General features: G+C 38.5%; 1 protein-coding gene across 1 annotated transcript in view; it reads right to left on the bottom strand.

Moving 5' to 3' along the window:
* Nucleotides 1–315: 315 nt before the first annotated feature.
* nrf1 (nuclear respiratory factor 1) overlaps nucleotides 316–20,102 on the bottom strand; it is a 41,492-nt gene continuing 21,705 nt past the window's right edge. Inside the window, exons 6-11 of the mRNA XM_017710690.2 lie at nucleotides 13,299–13,457; nucleotides 12,625–12,831; nucleotides 8,955–9,056; nucleotides 8,640–8,797; nucleotides 7,992–8,116; nucleotides 316–1,581 (exon numbers count right to left, since the gene is read on the bottom strand). Coding sequence (XP_017566179.1) covers nucleotides 1,421–1,581; nucleotides 7,992–8,116; nucleotides 8,640–8,797; nucleotides 8,955–9,056; nucleotides 12,625–12,831; nucleotides 13,299–13,457 — 912 coding nt within the window. The 3' untranslated portion in view covers nucleotides 316–1,420. The remainder of the gene's footprint in view (nucleotides 1,582–7,991; nucleotides 8,117–8,639; nucleotides 8,798–8,954; nucleotides 9,057–12,624; nucleotides 12,832–13,298; nucleotides 13,458–20,102) is intronic.

Raw genomic sequence — 20,102 nt, 5'->3', positions numbered from 1 at the left:
ACGCCTTATGGATTAGGACTGTATGCATGTGTTACAGAAGGGCAAGAACCTTAAATCCAGGCTTTCACAAAGGGGGATGTAACAGAAGCTCTCAGCTTATGATGCAACAGAGGCTGTCATCATTTGATAGATTCCTGTCCAAACTGAATACAGGTCAAACTGAATTCTGGATTGAGGGTAGAGGAATATACAAAATATTTCTGTAATGGTAGTGGGATAGACTTGTTACATTTTTAGATTTAGTTAACAGTCAGAAATAAACAACATCAAGTGTCTTAAAGAGGAAAGAACAAAAATAATTTTTACTACATTACATTTTGTGGACAGATGTTTTAATTCCAAGTAAACATAGACCACCGAATAATGTGGACTACATGCCAGTCCCTCAGATTATACCAAGAATACCAAGAACTTCACACTCAAATTTTTTAAAACGGGGTATTTCTTTCTGCAAATATGGATTTGACTGAATACAAATACATATGGGATCACTCCCACCCCCAAAATTTGAAAAGCATATTTTAAAATGGAAATGTAGTGCAAAATTTTATTTACTTGAACTACAATGAGCATTTCTGAGTTCTGAGTTCATTAAAATGCATGAGTTAAGGACTGTATGACAGAGTGTACTCCAAACAGGGCCAACATAAAACTTTCAATCACTTTAAACCATAACAACTGCTGCCACAATGAACAAGACATAAATATGAAATGAAAACACCCACAATGTCAGATTTTACCTAATTAAAATTTTCACAGTACACTGTGAATATGATTTAATACCAAACTGAAAAATTAATATTGGTTCACTTATGTTTTTAAATAACTTACAACTGAAAGTTACTGTTATACACTCAATTGCCTACTGAGTTGGCAAATTCAGAGACATACCATATTTTAGTTTGTAATACACCAACTGGTAGCTCAAGTTCACGAGCTTTCATTGGTAGAAAACTGACTACACACAAACTTCATGACGTAAAAAAGTAGAACCAGGAGAAAAAAAATGTTCAGAAATAAGAATATGTACATGAAAGAAATTCAAACAGCTAATGACAAACACAACAAACAACAAAACCCCTTAAAGCTCTACTTGGGGCTAATGAAGAATAAAAACATGCCATTATTCAGTTACTGCTGCTGTCACACTGAATTTGGTCCATTTATTTCCTATTTCAAGAAATGCAGACAAAAAAAGGCATAATTTGCAACACATTCATCAACATAATAAAAACAAAACAAAAAACATCTTTCCAAAGTTAACAACAATTTGATAATGTTATATGTTTTAATCCCCTGCAGGTGTTAAAAATATAATTTTTGCACTATACATACTATTTAATGTGAATATTGTTCAGTTTTAGTGGTACTTTCTTTTATGGAAAGGCAGAACTTCCTATTCCATGTATTTGCTGATGTATCACTGCTCTAAGGTCACGACTTCCACAGCTTGTCCATCCAGTGTTACAGTGTTGTCAATGCGCGTCGCAACAGGGGCCATAGCAACTTGAACAGGTCGACTTCCTTGTGCCAAACTAGTAACTACAGTTTGATACATACTCACTGGAATCTGGACTAAACCTAAAAAAAAGGGACAAAAAAAGGAAAAGAATGAATTGAAAATAAGTGTGCATTCATCAGACACCACACAGTTCATTTGGCAAGTCACTTTGAATGGTACTAAATACTACTTAAATAATACTTTCTAGGAATCCAAATTAAATGTTGAAAGTTTTATATCAAAAGCAGAGCTGTGTTGCATTATGGAATTGTTTTCTGCTTAAAACTAAACTTATACTTTGATACTAAGAGTGAAACGATTTCAATGCAGTATTGAAAAAGCTGGGAAAAATTAACACAAATTGAAACAGTGTTCAGAATCTAACACTGTACCACTAATCTTTCATTTGCAATCTTTTGTGGAAAGATGAGCAGGGAGGGGGCAGGGCTACACACACATACTCAAAAAAATACGCTTTTTTCTGAAGTCGCTGAAATATTTTCCAGCTTGTGATTTTAAGATTATTTTGTTACGGGGCTAGTGCAGTAGGCATTGAAAAGGTCCTAGTCCGAGGGCTTTTGTTTATCTGAGGATAAACTATATTATATTGTTAGTAATACAATATATTAGCTTTTTCCTTTGCAATAAATGGTCATACTTTAGATCAGCTTGTTACACGTTATGCAGACCTTGCGTGTGTCATGAAGAAAAATCAAGCTCCACTCTTGTTGAAGATCAGAAAAAAAAAGAAAAAAAAAATCACAGGTGTTTCTATCCATTCTTCCACTCCATTAATCTGAAAGTATCTGTACCGGTCAAGAAGCTGTTACCACTAAAAGGAAATCTGCTAATCAAACTGAAAGAAAAAAATTGCTGTAAAAACTTTCTATAAATCCTGATTTATAAATTAATGATTTATAAGGCATTATATGACATACATAACTCCAAAAAATGCCACGTGTAAGCTTGTATAACTGCTTATGAGTATTTATAGTTACATGCATAAAACATTATGAAAACAAAAGTTTATAACTTCATAATGTCAGGTTTCATAACATTTATAATATCTGTTCATAAGAATACTTTAAGTTTGAATGTTGTAATGCACTATAACAAGGTTCTGGTATGTTACCAGGAATACGTCCAGGTAAACGTTTGTTGGGTGCAATCACCTCCACCCCAACATCTATGGGATACATAAGGTGAAAATAATGTATGAAATGACACAATGAGGGCAGGTTTTTTTGTGAATCTGGTACTGATTCAAACATGTTTTTATATGTAGTGTCAATTTAATACTTTATGTATGTATGTTAGTTAGTACATATGTAGGAGGTAACTTTGTTAGTCAGTATATATGTACAAGTAAATGACTTGTTTAAGAAAATAGCTATTTTTAACTATGGCCCTAAACTAGCTTTGCTAATTCAAGCCTTAAACAATTCCTTGAATGTCCTCTATAACCAGTTAGACATGATAATGTCACTTCACTTAAAGCCAGTAATGAGCACCTACAAAGCCTTATAAAGTACTGTACTGAAATTAAATTTCGGTAAGACTTTCGATGAATTTTTACTCTCTGTATAAGCATCTATAATCAAATTCATAACATGTTATAATGTATTTATAAGGCATTATAAACATGGTTATAAATGTTTATAAAATAACTTACTTTATAGCCATGTTCACTATGCATTATGAACTGTTAACATCACGCATAATAAATTGTGTTAATGATGTTATAATGTCAGTATCAAAGAAGTCAGTCTCAGCTTGTGGAGGCATTTTCAATATATTATTTCTCACCACAGGTTTTGTTAAGGCGGTACCTTTGCAGCTTAAGTCCTGCATATTCAGATGCCAACCCCAAACAAGTTGTTCAGCCCACAGTTATTACTACATTGAGCTTTCCTTAACCACCACCCTCACTTTAAAAAATTACATTACATAAGTGTGCAAACCAAGTACCCATCAGGCCCTCCCCTGAAACCCCCTCTGACATCACACTGAACTTGAAGTTACTATGGAACAAAGGTATGGAGAGTGGGAGGCAAGTACAGAGCTAACACTGTAATTTGTTCCCTTACTGCTGCAATTTCTGCTAGCATTTTATCGGATATGCAGTGTTAAGTTAGCATCAAGATAATAGTGGTGTACACTGACTTTCCCATGTCATTCATGGCACCACTAAGTGAAACTCTGACATTTGAAGCTTGCAATGTGCTTTGCTTTGTATGTTGTAGTGTTTCAGCACATTCTTCAGTAAATACTTCATCCTGAAGCCTCACACAGAATATTGGAGACTTTAGTACAGTATGCCTCACTTCCCTACAGCTGACAAATACAACTTATAAGCATGTATAACATGTTATGAACACTACTTATAATGCATTGTTAACAATGCATAATAACCATGTAATGCCTTATGAATGCATTACAATGTGTTATGAATGTGTCCATAGGTTCCTATAGACATTCATAGGAAGTGTTACACATAAATTGTTACTTGTGTGTACAATCTTCTTATGAATAGATATTATTATATGTTACAAAACCTGACTTTATGAAGTCACTCTTGCTTTTTAAAGTGTTGCGCATGTAAGGTGAAACTATAAGGTGTTGTGGATACTATATAACACCTTATAAATGCATTCAGTGCATTATGAATACTGAATTCATATGAAGTTTTCAAGTTTACAAATTAAAATATGTTCCTGTTCCCAGACCTCAACATCACAGAATGGGATTACTTGGATTGTGAGAAGCTGAAAATACAACCAACTTCTGAAACTAAACTTTTGGGATGTGGAAAAATGTCTCTGCAGATCATCTGAAAAGAGTGGAAGTTGTAATAAAGACAAAGGGTGGACACTAAATACTAAAAAGTAAAATTTAGTTGTTGAGGCTTCTGTTTAATTCTAAGTTAAATGTTTTCTGCTTCTTGTTGATACTGAAAAAAGAGTACTTTATTCTTAATTGTCATTTTGACTGGAAAATAAACATCTCAGTACATCAGATAAAAAATCTTCAGAAACTCTTAAAAGTTTGTTTTTACCTTTTTTTGTATTTCACTTTTTTATTTCTTTCAACCTCAAAGTACTAACTTTGTTAGTGATATCTTGAACAGTAGCAGTAACTTCAATTACTGATTACTGAACAGCAGGTTCAGTAATCACACAAATGGCATTCAGTAAGCCAGTCATCTGAGACCCTTAGAGGAAAGGGAGAATAAGCGAGTAGTCATGTTGCACTTCGTGCTGTGAGCCTGCACTGTGAGAGGAGCAGGATGATGCAATTGCAGGCAGTGGGCAGGGCTACTGTGCTGCAGTGCAGTCCCAAACAATGGAGCAATTGAGCCATCCACGCCCTGCAAGCGTGATTCTTCTTTCCTCTGCTCCCCTAACTTTTTCTTTCTCTTCGTATCTCTGTAGGATGTTACGATGATTAAAAAAAACCTTTAAACTCCCCTCCGTCTTTACATGTCCTGACTGATATTCAATGTCCTGTTTCAGTTAGTGTTGTTTAAACTCTGCTCATCAAAATTCATAATTTGGTCTAACCAGTTTTACTTTGTCATTACCTTAAAACAGTACTAACAAGTGCATTGGTGTTTTTCATTGGAGAAAGATCAGCAAGTAAGAGGGAACCTGATCTTACATTACATCTTACATCAAAAATAATGCACCAATCAGAGTGTGTCTTGTTAGCTGGGCTGATTCTGATTCTTTAATTACAGTGTGTCTGTATGATTGCAGCAGCTTATGTGAAGCACTGTTATGGGGTGAAGTACCTCTAGTTTTTCCTTTAATCACCAGGACATTGAGGGCTGCTGAGAGGCAGACAGAGAGGCACTAAGTGAAGCAAATCAGTCCCAGCCACCTCAGACAGCCCACTTCAAAGCCTATCCTCCATGTCCATTTTACTGATTGGGTGCACGAGGTCAATAAATTGGGACTGTCTGTGAAGTGTCTGCTGTTGACTGCACTCTCACTCTTCCAGTGCAACTGCATCAAAAATTACACAGAGAAATTGACAGCGCAACCCTGGAGCAACTCCTGAGTCATTACTGTTTGCTTAGTCAAATATCTACTCACTGCCTTTGTAGAAATTAGTGTTACATGAAATCACAAAATCAACATCTTTTCATTTTTCTACAAAAACAATGAGAGACAAGAGACAGAGACAATTTACATTCTGCCTTGGGCAGCTGTAAGTGAAATGGTCTATTCATGATTAGATGAATAGTTCAGAGGTTCTTGCACTCCATCTTGGAACAGCTTTATTGCTGAAATTCTGATTTCAACTAAGGTACTCAAGTTGGGTACAACTTACTAGTTTCCAGATTTAGCCAATTTACAATGTTTGGTCGAACCATTGCTTTAAAGCTATGAGCCCTGTGTGTGTGTGTGTGTGTGTGTGTGTGTGTGTGTGTGTCAACCCAGATTAGGATTAGGTCCTATATGCTTAGGAAATGTGAAGACCTAATTTAAATACCACATGCATTGTGATATATTGAAACAGAACTAGTTACTGTGTGCTGTGTCAGTGCTGCACTGTCGTGTCAGTTTACTGTGTCTAATGTCTGTTTAATTTATCATATTTATTGTTTCTATCTTAATTTTTTGTTGGCACACAATGTCTGCAAGTTCGCACTTTGTTGTTCCTTGAGGAACGTAATTTCACTCCACTGTGTACTTGCAAATAGATGGAATGGCAATAAAAGCCTCTTGGCTTATTATTTTAGCATGAAGGCTCAGCTGAGATGGCTTTATTTACAGTGAGGAAGACCAGCAGTTACAAAAATAATCACCTTATAAAAAGGCATACACAATCCTCTACTACAATCCTCTAATACTGATGTCTGGATTCATTGATTACTAACCCCTACAAGAACTACCAACCTGTTTCTTATTGTTTTTTTTCCTACCATGTATTCATATTGAATATTCTACCTGCCATGTTCTCTTACCTCTAAAATCCTGTAGATGTCCAAATCAATCAGCAGTCCCTGCAGATCTTTGACTTATCTTACTGCCTTATTTCACAAATCTCTTCTTTGTATGAACTGAGTGCCTCTGTTGTAATCCTGCTCTTGTAAATTTCATTTATGACCACCCAGAGGGCATTGGGTTCCTGTTTATATTGCCTTCTTAAGGCTTCCTCATATCACTTTAGCGTGTTTCTCTTTTGCCATTGTGGCTTATTAGGAGTCTATACCACTTAGAAATACACTGCATATGAAAACATTGCCAAAATATCGTGCCATTTTTAGAAACTGAGAAATTGTATATTTTAAAAAAGGTTGTCGCTCTTCTAAAGTTTTGTATACGAGTCTTGCCTCTCTGGTTGCTGCCTTTTTCAAGCTAGCTGACAGCTGGCCTTGTGATTACGCACTGATAATGGAAAGGATCAAAGCCCTCTAAGAGGCCCCCACAGGGACCTGCCAGCCTCCAGTGGCCACAATGGAGTGGAGGGAACACCAGGCTGCCCGTTAGGACATTTATTATTAGTAGACTAGGTAATGGTGACCAGGCATGGTAGGGCCTGAAGGTACAGAAGTTGATGGGTGGGCAGTACTGCCAGAGGAAAGTTGCCATTACTGACATTATTTTTTTAAAACCTGGATACACTGTAATATGTATAGGCCTTCTCCCATACATGTACAAGCTACATTTATTGAAAAAGGGTGCAGCAGCACATATATAGAGTACTTAGGCAAAGCATGGATTAGTGAGAAGTGTGGAGGCTGGAGCGGGTAACACAGGTCACACACGCACACCATCTGTCCTAAGAACACCCAAAGGATTATTACAAACCAGCTTGCCTGGTCCGGTCTGCAGATCTCTTCCCCCCTACTCCTGTGTCACCGTACTGCACATATAACCACTACACTTAGTACCGAAAAGATAAAAAGGCAGGGCGCACTGGATGAAGTCCACTGGTAATCGACTACATAGCTTACTATAGTACAGTATCTGTATAAATTCCCTATGATATCAATATTCTTCTAAAACGCTTCTGAATAAACATGGTACCAAGGTGACTAGCCTGGTGCAAAACCAATGCTCGTTTCTCGTGTTGCAACTCTTGACCACTGAGTACTGTGGTATATGACATAGTATGGTATATGATTATCATTATTATGCACTGTGTATTACAACATTTATTCTCTTCTCCACTTATATCCATTCACTAAGAAGTACACAAAGACGCTTAATCGATGCTACAATAACATTTATATCCTATCCTAAACTTGGCATTTGTAATGTCTTTTTAATCATTCTGTGACCGAAATTGATATTTTCTAGACTGAAGCCGCTTAGCATTTAGTTACTTTCAAATATCAAATGCCGGTCCTGCATACAAAGCTTTATATTTTCAAAACAATAACAAATGTATGCCTAAAAACCAATATTAATTGGATTGTCCCACCTCCCCCAGAAATGTGGCTGGCAATGCATAACAAGATGAGTGGTTTTGACAGATATACCATTGGCATCTTGCACTCCAGTAAGAGCTCCTACTGCAGCTGCTGTCTCTCCCGCCAACACAATTTGCCCACCTCCTTGAAGAGTAGCCTCTGCCAACGTTGCCACTGCATGGGCGGCTGCTTCACTATAACATAGACACACATGGTACGTTGATATAAACATTCATTCTTTTTTGCTCATATATATTTCTGTTATCTTCAAGCTTCATAAATTATGAAGCATAAAGATGGTTTTGCTCATGGCTCTTTCTGAACAGCAGGATGAAACAGCAATCAACAGATACAAACCAGTGCATACTGCCCCCTGGTGTAAGAACATTTACACTCAGAGGCTTTAATCATCCCCACTGACTGATATTGTCTTTACAATACCTGTCTGCCCAGAGGATAGAGGATAATGCACCCTCAGCCTAATTGGGTTGAGGTGGGGGAATAGGAACATAATGTTCCAGTAGTGGTGCTGCTGTCTGCTGCACCTATCATTGCTTACTGTGATAAACAAGCTGCAGATGAGCTCAGGTGAGCCTAGGTAACAGGTCTCTAAAGAAATACACCTGAGAACAGAACTGAGCTACACAGCACACCACACCCACCTTTATCCCCTTTACTCATTCTTTCCTTCTTTCTTTCAAACCATCCCCTGTGTACCTGTTCAGTGCCATAGTAACTGTTGCCCCTGGCTGCATTTCTTGAGACGCAGCAACAGCAGCCTCTGCTAAGGAAGCCACTGCCTGCGTGGCCTCAGATGCCTGTGTGGTTTGGATGGTCATCTCACCTCCCTGTAGTGCTGCCCAGTTCTGCTCAACCTGAAATTAAAAGAAAGCAATGAAAAAAAAATATATGTAGAGATAATATAAATATATATAATTTAACAATTAATTGAGGTTCTTGTGTTTATTATGAGTCAGAGCATATATCATTTTGTATGTGTTTGTTGTGCTTGTTGCTATTGTCCCCCCTTACCTCTCCATCTGTCACTGTAGAGTAATTGACCTGAGCAACTGTAACAGTGCCTGGTAGTTCTGACGCATCAGTAAGTGTGGCTACAGTTGCTCCAGTTCCCACCTGTTACCAAAATGTGAAAGGAAGAAGTAATTTACTAAATATTTATGCCATGTAGACAATGACGTGCAGACCTACAGGGTATAAGCACTTTGTTTTAAATGTACCACAGTATTAGACATAACATGTTCAAATGTATCAAGACACTAATCTAGACCTCTAACCTAATTCTAATTAGTGCATTCAGCTACTTAAAGATGCACCCGTTGCTCACACAGGTGTTAAATTGTAGATATAGTTTGTGTAATCTCCATAGAACATGTACACGTGTACATGTATATATAGTCAAGATGTGATTCAAGTCAAGGTGATTAACAAAAATACTGCATTAATCTTTTAAGAAATGCAGCCGTTTTTACATACAGAGGCTCAAAAGGTAATTGGACAGCTGGCTGATAAGCAGTTAAATGGCCAGTTGTGGCCTGTTCCCTTGTTACTTCATGACAAATTAAGGACATAACAGGTCTGGAGTTGAATATGCAATTTGGTAGTTGTTCATGGAAATTGTTAATATGGCCCAAAGAGGTGTTAATGCAAGTGAAGGGGGCATCATTAGACTGAAAAAACAAAACACACTTACAGACACAGCAGAAACTTTAGGAGTGGCCAAATCGAAAAATTGGGTACATTTTTAAAAAGAAAGAACACACTGGCAAGCTCAGCAACACAACAAAGCCTGAAAAACCACAGAAAACAACTGAAATGGATGATCAGAATTCCTTCTGTGGGGAAGAAAAACCCCTCCACAATATCAGTCAAGTGAAAGACATTCTAGAGGAGGCTGGCGTATCATTTGTCAAAGTCTACAGAGACGTCTCCATGAATGTAAATACAGCGGTTTTACCTCAAGACGCAAACCACTGATTACACTCAAGACCAAAAAGGACAGATTAGACTTTGTATGAAAACACAACATCTGAAACAGTTCTATCCAGATCTGGAACAAAATTCTTTGGACAGATGATATGAAGAGTAAGGAGTTGGAAAATAACAGCTCATGATATGAAGCATACTACATCATCTCTAAACATGGTGGAAGCAGCGTTATGGCATGGGCATGTAATGGCTGCCGATGAAATGGGTCACTAGTGTTTACTGATGATGTTACTGCTGACAGAAGTAGCAGGATGATTTCTGAAATGTATATAGCTGTAGTATCTGCTCAGATTCAGTCATATGCTGCAAAACTGATAGCATGGCACTTCACAGTAGAGATGGGTAATGACCCAAAACATACCACGAAAGCTCCTTTAGGCAAAGAAATGACATGTTCTTAAATGGTTGAATCGGTCACCTGAGCTCAACACAACTGAGCATGCTTTCACTTACTGAAGACAAGGCACACAAACAAGCAGCCACTAAAAGTGGCTGCAGTTATGACCTGGCAAAGCATCTCATGGGAGGAAACTTGACTCCAGGCAGTCACTGACTGTAAAGAGTTTGCATCCAAGTATTAAAAATGATCCTTGCATTTATAATTATTTGTGGTTGTTAAATGTCCAATTACTTTCGAGCCTGTCAAAAGGGGGGGGTATGTAATAAATGGTTGTAATTCATAAATGTTTAAATTAAAGCTGAAAATCTACACTTCAATCATATGCTGACAACTTCATTTCAAATGCGTTGTTGATGGAGTACAGAAGCAGAACAACACTCTGTTACTGCCCAAATACTTATTTACCTGTGTGTGTATATATACGCATACACACACACCCCGAGTTGCCTCTTCATTACGTACAGCTACCTTGCACCATATCACTTCAAACCAGATTATTATTAACAGTATTGAATCCTACTGAATACAGAATGCTATTGCTTGTTCATATATAATCTGTTGCTTGTATACTGTGCAAGATCAGTGAGTGTATTAAGATAGGTGTGTCTAATGAAAAAAGAAATCTGAAGTTTAATATTTCTCATCATTCCCATCATTATTTGTTAAATTACTGCTACCAAAACCAATACTAATTAATAGGAACTACAACCCCAATTCCACTGAAGTTGGGACGTTGTGTAAAATATAAATAAAAACAGAATACGATGATTTGCAAATCCTTTTCAACCTATATTCACTTGAATACACTACAAAGACAAGATATTTAATGCTCTAACGGATAAACTTTATTGTTTTTTGCAAATATTCACTCATTATGAATTTGATGCCTGCATCACGTTCCAAAGAAGTTGGGACAGGGGCGTGTTTACCACTGTGTTACATCACCTTTCCTTTTAACAACACTCAATAAGCGTTTGGGAACTGAGGACACTAATTGTTGAAGCTTTGAAGGTGGAATTCTTTCCCATTCTTGCTTGATGTACAAATTCAGTTGTTCAACAGTCCGGGGGCTCCGTTGTCGTATTTTGTGCTTCATAACGCACCACACATTTTCAATGGGAGACAGGTCTGGACTGCAGGCAGGCCAGTCTAGTACCCACACTCTTTTACTATGAAGCCACACTGTTGTAACACATGCAGAATGTGGCTTGGCATTGTCTTGCTGAAATAAGCAGGACATCCCTGAAAAAGACGTTGCTTGGATGGCAGCATATGTTGCTCCAAAACCTGTAAGTACCTTTCAGCATTAATGGTGCCTTCACAGATGTGCAAGTTACCCATGCCATGGGCACCAACACACCCCCACACCATCAGAGATGCTGGCTTTTGAACTTTGCGCTGATAACAATCCAGACAGTCCTTTTCCTCTTTGGCCCGGAGGACACGACGTCCACGATTTCCAAAAACAATTTGAAATGTGGACTCGTCAGACCACAGGACACTTTTCCACTTTGCGTCAGTCCATCTCAGATGAGCTCGGGCCAGAGAAGCCGGCGGCGTTTCTGTGTGTTGTTGTCTGAAGTGTTCCTGAGCCCATGTTTTAATATCAGTTACAGAATGACGTCAGTTTTTAACGCAGTGCTGCCTGAGGGATCGAAGGTCACAGGCATTCAATGTTGGTTTTCTGCCTTGCCGCTTACTTGCAGAGATTTCTCCAGATTCTCTGAATCTTTTGATATTATGGACTGTAGATGATGAAATCCCTAAATTCCTTGCAATTGCATGTTGAGAAACATTGTTCTCAACAATGTTGTTCACAAAGTGATGAACCTCGCCCCGTCCTTGCTTGTGAACGACTGAGCCTTTCAGGGATGCTCCCTTTATACCCAATCATGACACTCAAATGTTTCCAATTAACCTGTTAACCTGTGGAACGTTCCAAACAGGTGTTTTTTGAACATTCCTCAACTTTCCCAGTCTTTTGTTGCCCCTGTCCCGACTTCTTTGGAACGTGTTGCAGGTATCAAATTCAAAATGAGTGAATATTTGCAAAAAACAATAAAGTTTATCCGTTTGAACATTAAATATCTTTTATTTGTAGTGTATTCAATTGAATATAGGTTGAAAAGGATTTGCAAATCATCGTATTCTGTTTTTATTTATGTTTTACACAATGCCCCAACTTCATTGGAATTGGGGTTGCAGAATCTGTTTCTTAAGAATGACAAAAATGTTGTTTCAAGGGGATCATTTAATTTAGCACACCACTGTTACTAGACTTAAAGATGAGCTCACCTGTATAAGTGAGACTGTTCCATCAGGATTACTGATTGTCTGCACCACAGTTTGAGAGGGCACCAGGTGTGTAATATTATGGGTGGCTGCTGCAGCAACCTGTTGTGGGGTGACCTGCTGGTCTTCAAAGGCATAAAGTAGGTCTTCTCTTCCGTGCTGCTTGTAGCAGTTTTTAACAATCGTCCTCAGGGCTTGTGTCCATGACACCTGTTTCCAAAGGCATATATTCAGAAATCAGACTATAACACGAGATATGTCTTGTTCGTGGAACAACAGATTAGATTTCACAAGATTCATCTGCAACGAACAAATAAAAATTTATATGTTTAAAGTTGCTCGTGTGTATCACACATGAATATCAGGTTTGAAGATTATTTTGTTAGAACAGCTCAAAATCTAAGTGGGTGGAGCAAAGTGGTTCAAATGGCAAGTTTGTTTGTTTTGATGCAAGAAATCTGAATTAAGAAAATTACACATCACACATTTTAGGAGCAATTGACAAAAAAGTGTGATGCTTTTACTTTCCAGAGTAGCGAGTAAGGTAAGACACCTGTACACAAGTTTGAAACTTGAAGCACAGAAAAATAAAACAATCTAATAAAAACCAAAATGTTTTCCAGAAGCCATAAATATTGGCGTAATCACACTATGAATGAGCACTTTACTGGCCATACCCTCTGTTTCTGGTCCTCAGTGCGAACATCACTTCGTACATTGGCCCAGGGAATGTCCTCTGGCCACCAGACAGGCTTGCAACTCTCTTTACCCCAGCCTGGCTTCCCCCGACCTGTAGAGTACTTCAGCATCTCAGGAATGAAAGCTCGGAGCTGAGCCTGAGAAGAAATATCAAACAGGCACAAACTCAGTTAAGCGGTCATAGGAAATACAGCAAGATAATTTAGATAATTAACAGAAATTTCACATTGGTGAAATGGTCAAATAAGGCTCAGACATTGAATTATTTAAAGTGGAAGAGTCACAATTTCAAGTGCAATTTCACTTTAAAGTAGACATTGGAGATGTGATTGACTGGTACTAAGTCCAAATGTATCATAAAATCATTCTACCATATGTTTCACCATGAGAAAAACAAGAAAAATCCAAATAAAAGACAAAGAGTGGAAATTACAGCAGTCCAAAATAAGGAAACTAGAAGGAAAATACTTCAAAAACAAAAAAAAAAAAATGAGGCTTTTTTTTTTTTTTTTAAATAGAAAGCTCTTTAAGAAAGACCCTTGGTTGAATGACGCCTGTGACCTGTAGTTTGCAAATAGTGATAGATTCAGATTCTCACTGGGATTGAGGTCAGGATTTGATTAGGTGACTTTAATATTCAAATTTTAGATTTTTAACCAACTTCCTGTTGCTTTGGTCCAGTGCTTGGGATCACTGTTCTGCAGAAAGTGAGCTTTCTCCCAAGCTTCAGTTTCTTGGCACACTTAAACAGTTTCTCTTGCAGTAATTTTCTGTGGTTTGTTTCTTCCTATAATTTGAACAAAAACCTTGTCCTTGATACAACAGCACCATAACTTTACTGAGTCCCCTTAATCTGGTATACTTTTCACATGCTTCGGTGATGCATTTATCACACAAAAGACTTGGCATTTTTCCAACAAATTTCTTCCTTACCCTGCCAGGAATTTTACAAATAAAATGGTACGTACATTTTCTGTTTTATGTAATTTAAAAACAAAGACTCCACAGTGTTTCTGAAGTTTTTAAACACCTCAATGTTACTGATGGACTGAAAGTAAAGAGGATATGTACACTGGATGTATATAAGCACATTAAATAACAAAAACAAAATTTGTCTTTCCAATAAGGCAGGTGTGTTTAATAGAATGGAAGTGTATATAGATATATATTGTGGTGTTGTGTAGAAGAAGATGGAGGAAACATAGCTCTTCAAACGAATACTCTTTTATTAAGATAAAAGCAGGGGAGGCCCACCACTCAGCGTTGGCTAAATGGCTAAGAAGCAGGATAAGTTACCAATCACCACACACCTCTATACGACAGTACTCGTGGAGCTCTACGCTTTCTGCTCCGCATGACCTTTCATGCGTTCATGGCTAAACAAGCCGGTAGCGTGGCACTGCCCCCTGTTTAATGGTCAGCCATCTTGGCGACCTACAAAAAGTCAAGGTTCCACCACGCATCCAACCCCCTCACAGTGGCTGCGCAGGAGGGGTTACAAAGTGTCCACTATCCCAGTAGATACACAATGTGTGCACATGCTCACGGCTGTGTGTCACCAGTCCTCCCCAGGGCACTGGAGCAGAGACAGACTAAGCGCTGCATCTCTTCATAGCATGCAGAATCACTCCCCACACTACTGGATGTGACAACAGCACCAGTGGTGCGTCCTCAGCAGCTCTCCACTTCCTCCACCACAACAGCAACAGCAACAGCACCACCATGGTGCAGACAACAGTGAGGCTGCTGCTTGTGTATGCTGAAACTCGGACACTTGGACCCACCACGTTGACATTTTGCCTCCCTGTGCTGATTCTGGCCTCCAGCTGTACTGTGCTGGCCTCGTTGTCAATCTTTTCTTCTGCCAGTTGCCATCTAGTTGTCGCTGATGACAGGTCCTCCAGCCAGTCTCCAATGTTGATCCGTGTCACTGTCTTAACCACTGTTCCTCTCTCGCTGTCCTTGGCCAGGCTTGGTCTTCTCCACCGTTTCACTGCTAGACACACTACTCCTCTCCAAAGAAGGATCCCACTTCTGACACCAGTGTGGCATCAGTGTAGAAGACGTCAACGCAGAGCACATGCTGCTTCGAACAAATGCTCTTCACTGACACAACAACTGAGAAGCAGGTTAGGTCATGAACATCACATACCTCTACATGACAGCAGGCACATAAAACTCCTCAATAAGCTCCACTGAACAACACAAACAACACAAATACACCTTCCCAAAATGCTACACGTGACTGGAGATAATCATGTACTGGAAATATATCAAAGAAAAATTTCATCTCATCATGAAAGAAACTGACTCTTGTGAAAGATTTAAAAACCCATTTCCAAAAAAGTTGGGATGCTGCGCAGAATATAAATTAAAACAGAATGCAACAATATGTAAATCTTTATATTTTTAAAGGAAAATACTGCAAAGTCCACATATCAAATGTTAAAACTGAGAATTTTTTTTGTTTTTTAAAAAGTATATATATGCACTTTTTGAATTTGATGCCAAAAACACATTCCAAATAAGTTGGGACGGATGCATGTTTACCACTGTGTTCCATCACCTCTTCTTTTAACAACACTCTGTAAGCCTTTGGGAACTGAGAAGACCAATTGCTGTAGTTTTGAAAATGAAATGTTTTCTCATTCTTGTTTGATATAGGATTTCAGCTGCTCAACCATTCAGGGACTCCTTTGTTGTATTTTTCATTTCATAATATGCCAAATGTTATAAGAGGGTGACAGGTCTGGACTACAGGCAGGCCAGTTTAGCACCCCGACTCTTTGGCATCATCTTGCTGAAATAAGTAAGGTCTTACCCAAAAAAGATGTTGTCTGAATGGCAGCATATGTTGCCAAAACCTGTATATATCATTCTGCATTAATGGTGCCTTCACAGATGTGCACATCACCCATGCTATTGGCACTAATGCACCCCTATACAATCATGAATACTGGCTTTTGAACTGTGTGCTGATAATAAGATGAGTGGTTTTTAGTCCAGAGTACACAATATCCATGATTTCCAAAAAGAATTTGAAATGTTGATTTGTTGAACCACAGGACACTTTTCCACTTCCCCTCATTTCATTTTAAATGAGCTCGGGCCCAGAGGAGGCAACTGCGTTTCTGGATCCTGTTTATATGTAGTTTCTTCTTTGCACTTTGGAGTTTTAACCCGCATTTGTGGATGCAGAGACTAACTGTTTTCACAGACAGTGGTTTTCAGAAGTATTGGAGGCCATGCAATGCTGCCTGCCTGGGGGTATTTATCCTGTCACATTTCTATTATATTCCACTGATATGAAGCTGAAGTCAGCAGTTCGCTAGCAAATTTCCTGTTCCACCCTAAATGGTGATGTCTGAGGTGCCAGAATGTAACTGCTAGCTACTGAGACATCAGCATACTACTAGCGATTTTTTATGCTTGTTATGAAAAAAGGACCTTAATATATTAAATACACTTAATACACAGCTGACCATAAAGGTAGTGGAGCCCACCAAAATGCACTTCATTAGTCTCTTGAAAAAAATGCACTAATACAGCTTACTCACAGTCCACTGGCACATAATGAGCCACAGTTTGAAAAGCATTAGGCTAGAGGAATCTCGGAACTGCCCTGATCATTTGGTACCGCAGATACTGTTTTAAAAACAATCTAGTACAACCCCAATTCCAATGAAGTCAGGACGCTGTGTAAAACATATAAAAATTGAATACGATCATTTGCAAATCCTTTTCAACCTACATTCAATTGAATACATTACAAAGACAAGATATTTAATGTTCAAACGGATAAACTTTGTTTTTTGCAAATAGTCACTCATTTTGAATTTGATGCCTGCAACACGTTCCAAAGAAGTTGAGACAGGGCATGTTTACCACTGTATTATATTACCTTTCCTTTTAACAACACTCAATAAGCGTTTGGGAACTGAGAACACTAATTGTTGAAGCTTTGTAGGTGGAATTCTTTACAACTTCAGTTGCTCAACAGTCCGGGGTCTCCGTTGTCGTATTTTGCGCGTCATAATGCGCCACACATTTTCAATGGGAGACAGGTCAGGACTGCAGGCAGGCCAGTCTAGTACCCGCACTCTTTTACTACGAAGCCACGCTGTTGTAACACATGCAGAATGTGGCTTGGCATTGTCTTGCTGAAATAAGCAGGACGTCCCTGAAAAAGACGCTGCTTGGATGGCAGGAACTTTGCGCTGATAACAATCTGGACAGTCCTTTTCCTCTTTGGCCCAGAGGACACGATGTCCATGATTTCCAAAAACCATTTGAAATGTGGACTCGTCAGACCACAGGACACTTTTCCACTTTGCGTCAGTCCATCTCAGATGAGCTCCGGCCCAGAGAAGCCGGCAGCATTTCTGGGTGTTGTTGATATATGACTTTCGCTTTGCATGGCAGAGTTTTAACTTGCACTTGTAGATGGAGCGACAAACTGTGTTCACTGACAATGGTTTTCTGAAGTGTTCCTGAGCCCATGTGGTAATATCTGTTACAGAATGATGTGGGTTTTTAATGCAGCGCCGCCTGAGGGATCGAAGGTCACGGGCATTCAATGTTGGTTTTCTGCCTTGCCGCTTACTTGCAGAGATTTCTCCAGATTCTCTGAATCTTTTGATGATATTATGGACTGTAGATGATGAAATCCCTAAATTCCTTGCAATTGCACGTTGAGAAATGTTGTTCTTAAACTGTTGGACTATTTGCTCTCGCAGTTGTTCACAAAGTGGTGAACCTCGCCCCGTCCTTGCTTGTGAACGACTGAGCCTTTCAGGGATGCTCCCTTTATACGCAATCATGACACCTGTTTCCAATTAACCTGTTCACCTGTGGAATGTTCCAAACAGGTGTTTTTAAGCATTCCTCAACTGTCTTTTGTTGCCCCTGTCCCAACTTCTTTAGAATGTGTTGCAGGCATCAAATTCAAAGTGACTATTTGTAAAAAACAATAATGTTTATCCGTTTGAACATTAAATATCTTGTCTTTGTAGTGTATTCAACTGAATATAGGTTGAAAAGGATTTGCAAATCATGATATTCTGTTTTTATTTATGTTTTACACAACGTCCCAACTTCACTGGAATTGGGGTTGTACTATTATTTTTTATTTTTATTAAAAATGAAGCTCCCCTGACTGTAACTGAGCCTAATGGTAGGAGCTAGCAGTCACACTGATATTATTATTATTATTATTATTATCATTATTATACTAATATTAATGTATAATAATTTTGCAGGTAGTTTGACCAGAGGAGGATAGGTCCCACCTTGTGAGCCTTGGTTCCTCCCAAGGTTTCTTCCTCAGCTCTGAGGGAGTCTTTCCTTGCCACTGTTGCCCCTGGCTTGCTGACCTGGGGGTTTTTACATTTCCCTGTTAAAACTTTGTCTTTACAGGAATTCTGTGAAGCTGCTTTGTGACAACATCAGTTGTAAAAAGTGCTATACAAATAAATTAGATTTGATCTGATTCGACACGGGTAACGTTAAAATATAATTTTATTTAAAATGTATTTATATATTTATAATTTTTATAATGAACAGATAATTTGGTCATCTATAGAATGTTCTCTTAAGTTCCCTTACTTAGTTTGATGATGTTAGATACATATTTATTTATTACAAAACTTAACTACTTTATCTGCAAAGCAGCCTGTGAAAACCACTGTTTTATTCCACTGCGAGAAAAGTGACCAGTGAGTTTAAGTAGAGTATACATTATACAGTATTGTTAAAGGTTAATTCTGTAAATGAAAACTCCATTACATTCTTACAATAAACTTGAAAACTAAATGTGCAAACTAATGGTTTATGGCAATGGTAAAGGTACAGCTCCCTCATGTATCACTGCTTGACTGATTTTAATCTGTTGAATCCCCCCAGTCTTCTCTGAACTGCCACTCCTTAGAAACCAGACTAATTAAATACAGCTGTTTCCTACTTGCTTACTAGCATATATAGTTACGATTTGTCATTCAGCTATGTAGTAGTTTCTGTAATATAGGTTGGTTTCTGTTTAATATTAAGTCAGATCAGTGAACAGTAAACAGCAAGAAGGTGACAGGTTGAACTGGGTTAACTGGTTGCACTCATTGTCCCCGATAACATCACAGACATGCTGGGGATTATATTATATCACTGCAACATCTGTTCCCCTCGACATCACAGGCTAAACTTGATTCTTGAAGGAAAAAACTCCCCAAAAGAGATTATTCCTCAGACTTACACACTCATTATCAGATAAACAAACTCAGAAACATTGACCAAACTTAAAAGAGCAATAGGTAACAATAAAAAGACAATCAACACCAAGACAGTGAGAGGAAATTGCACCATATATGTGAGAATACACATTTCTAGGCTTCAAACTTTTTGCTTCAAAGGTATTGAAGTATAATGGAAACACGCTGCCCTGCATTCTGTGTCTCTGTCTATGTCTACTTCTGTGCAGATGGCCTAATTACTTGACCCAAACACTCCACTCAACTGCCCCCTCCATCCCACTGTTCCTAATCCACTGGGGAGCCAATCAGAAATCTTAGTGCTTGTCCCTGATGAGCCGGATAATTTCACAAACAGACACACACACACACACACACACAAAGCCAGGCTCCACAAGCTGATCCCTGCACAGGTCTGCCTCTCAAAGCCCAGAGAGGTGTGTCTGTTCTCTGTGTTCTTTTCTCATAGTTTAGATAATTCTGTAAGTCAAACAGTTCTCTCATGCACAATGCTGAAAAGCCAACAAAATAAACCAAAAAGGA

The sequence above is a fragment of the Pygocentrus nattereri genome, chromosome 1 (genome assembly GCF_015220715.1).
Source record: "Pygocentrus nattereri isolate fPygNat1 chromosome 1, fPygNat1.pri, whole genome shotgun sequence".
NCBI classification, from domain to species: domain Eukaryota; kingdom Metazoa; phylum Chordata; class Actinopteri; order Characiformes; family Serrasalmidae; genus Pygocentrus; species Pygocentrus nattereri.
Note: the sequence above shows the minus strand (reverse complement) of the source record. Positions and strands in the feature narration are given on the sequence as shown.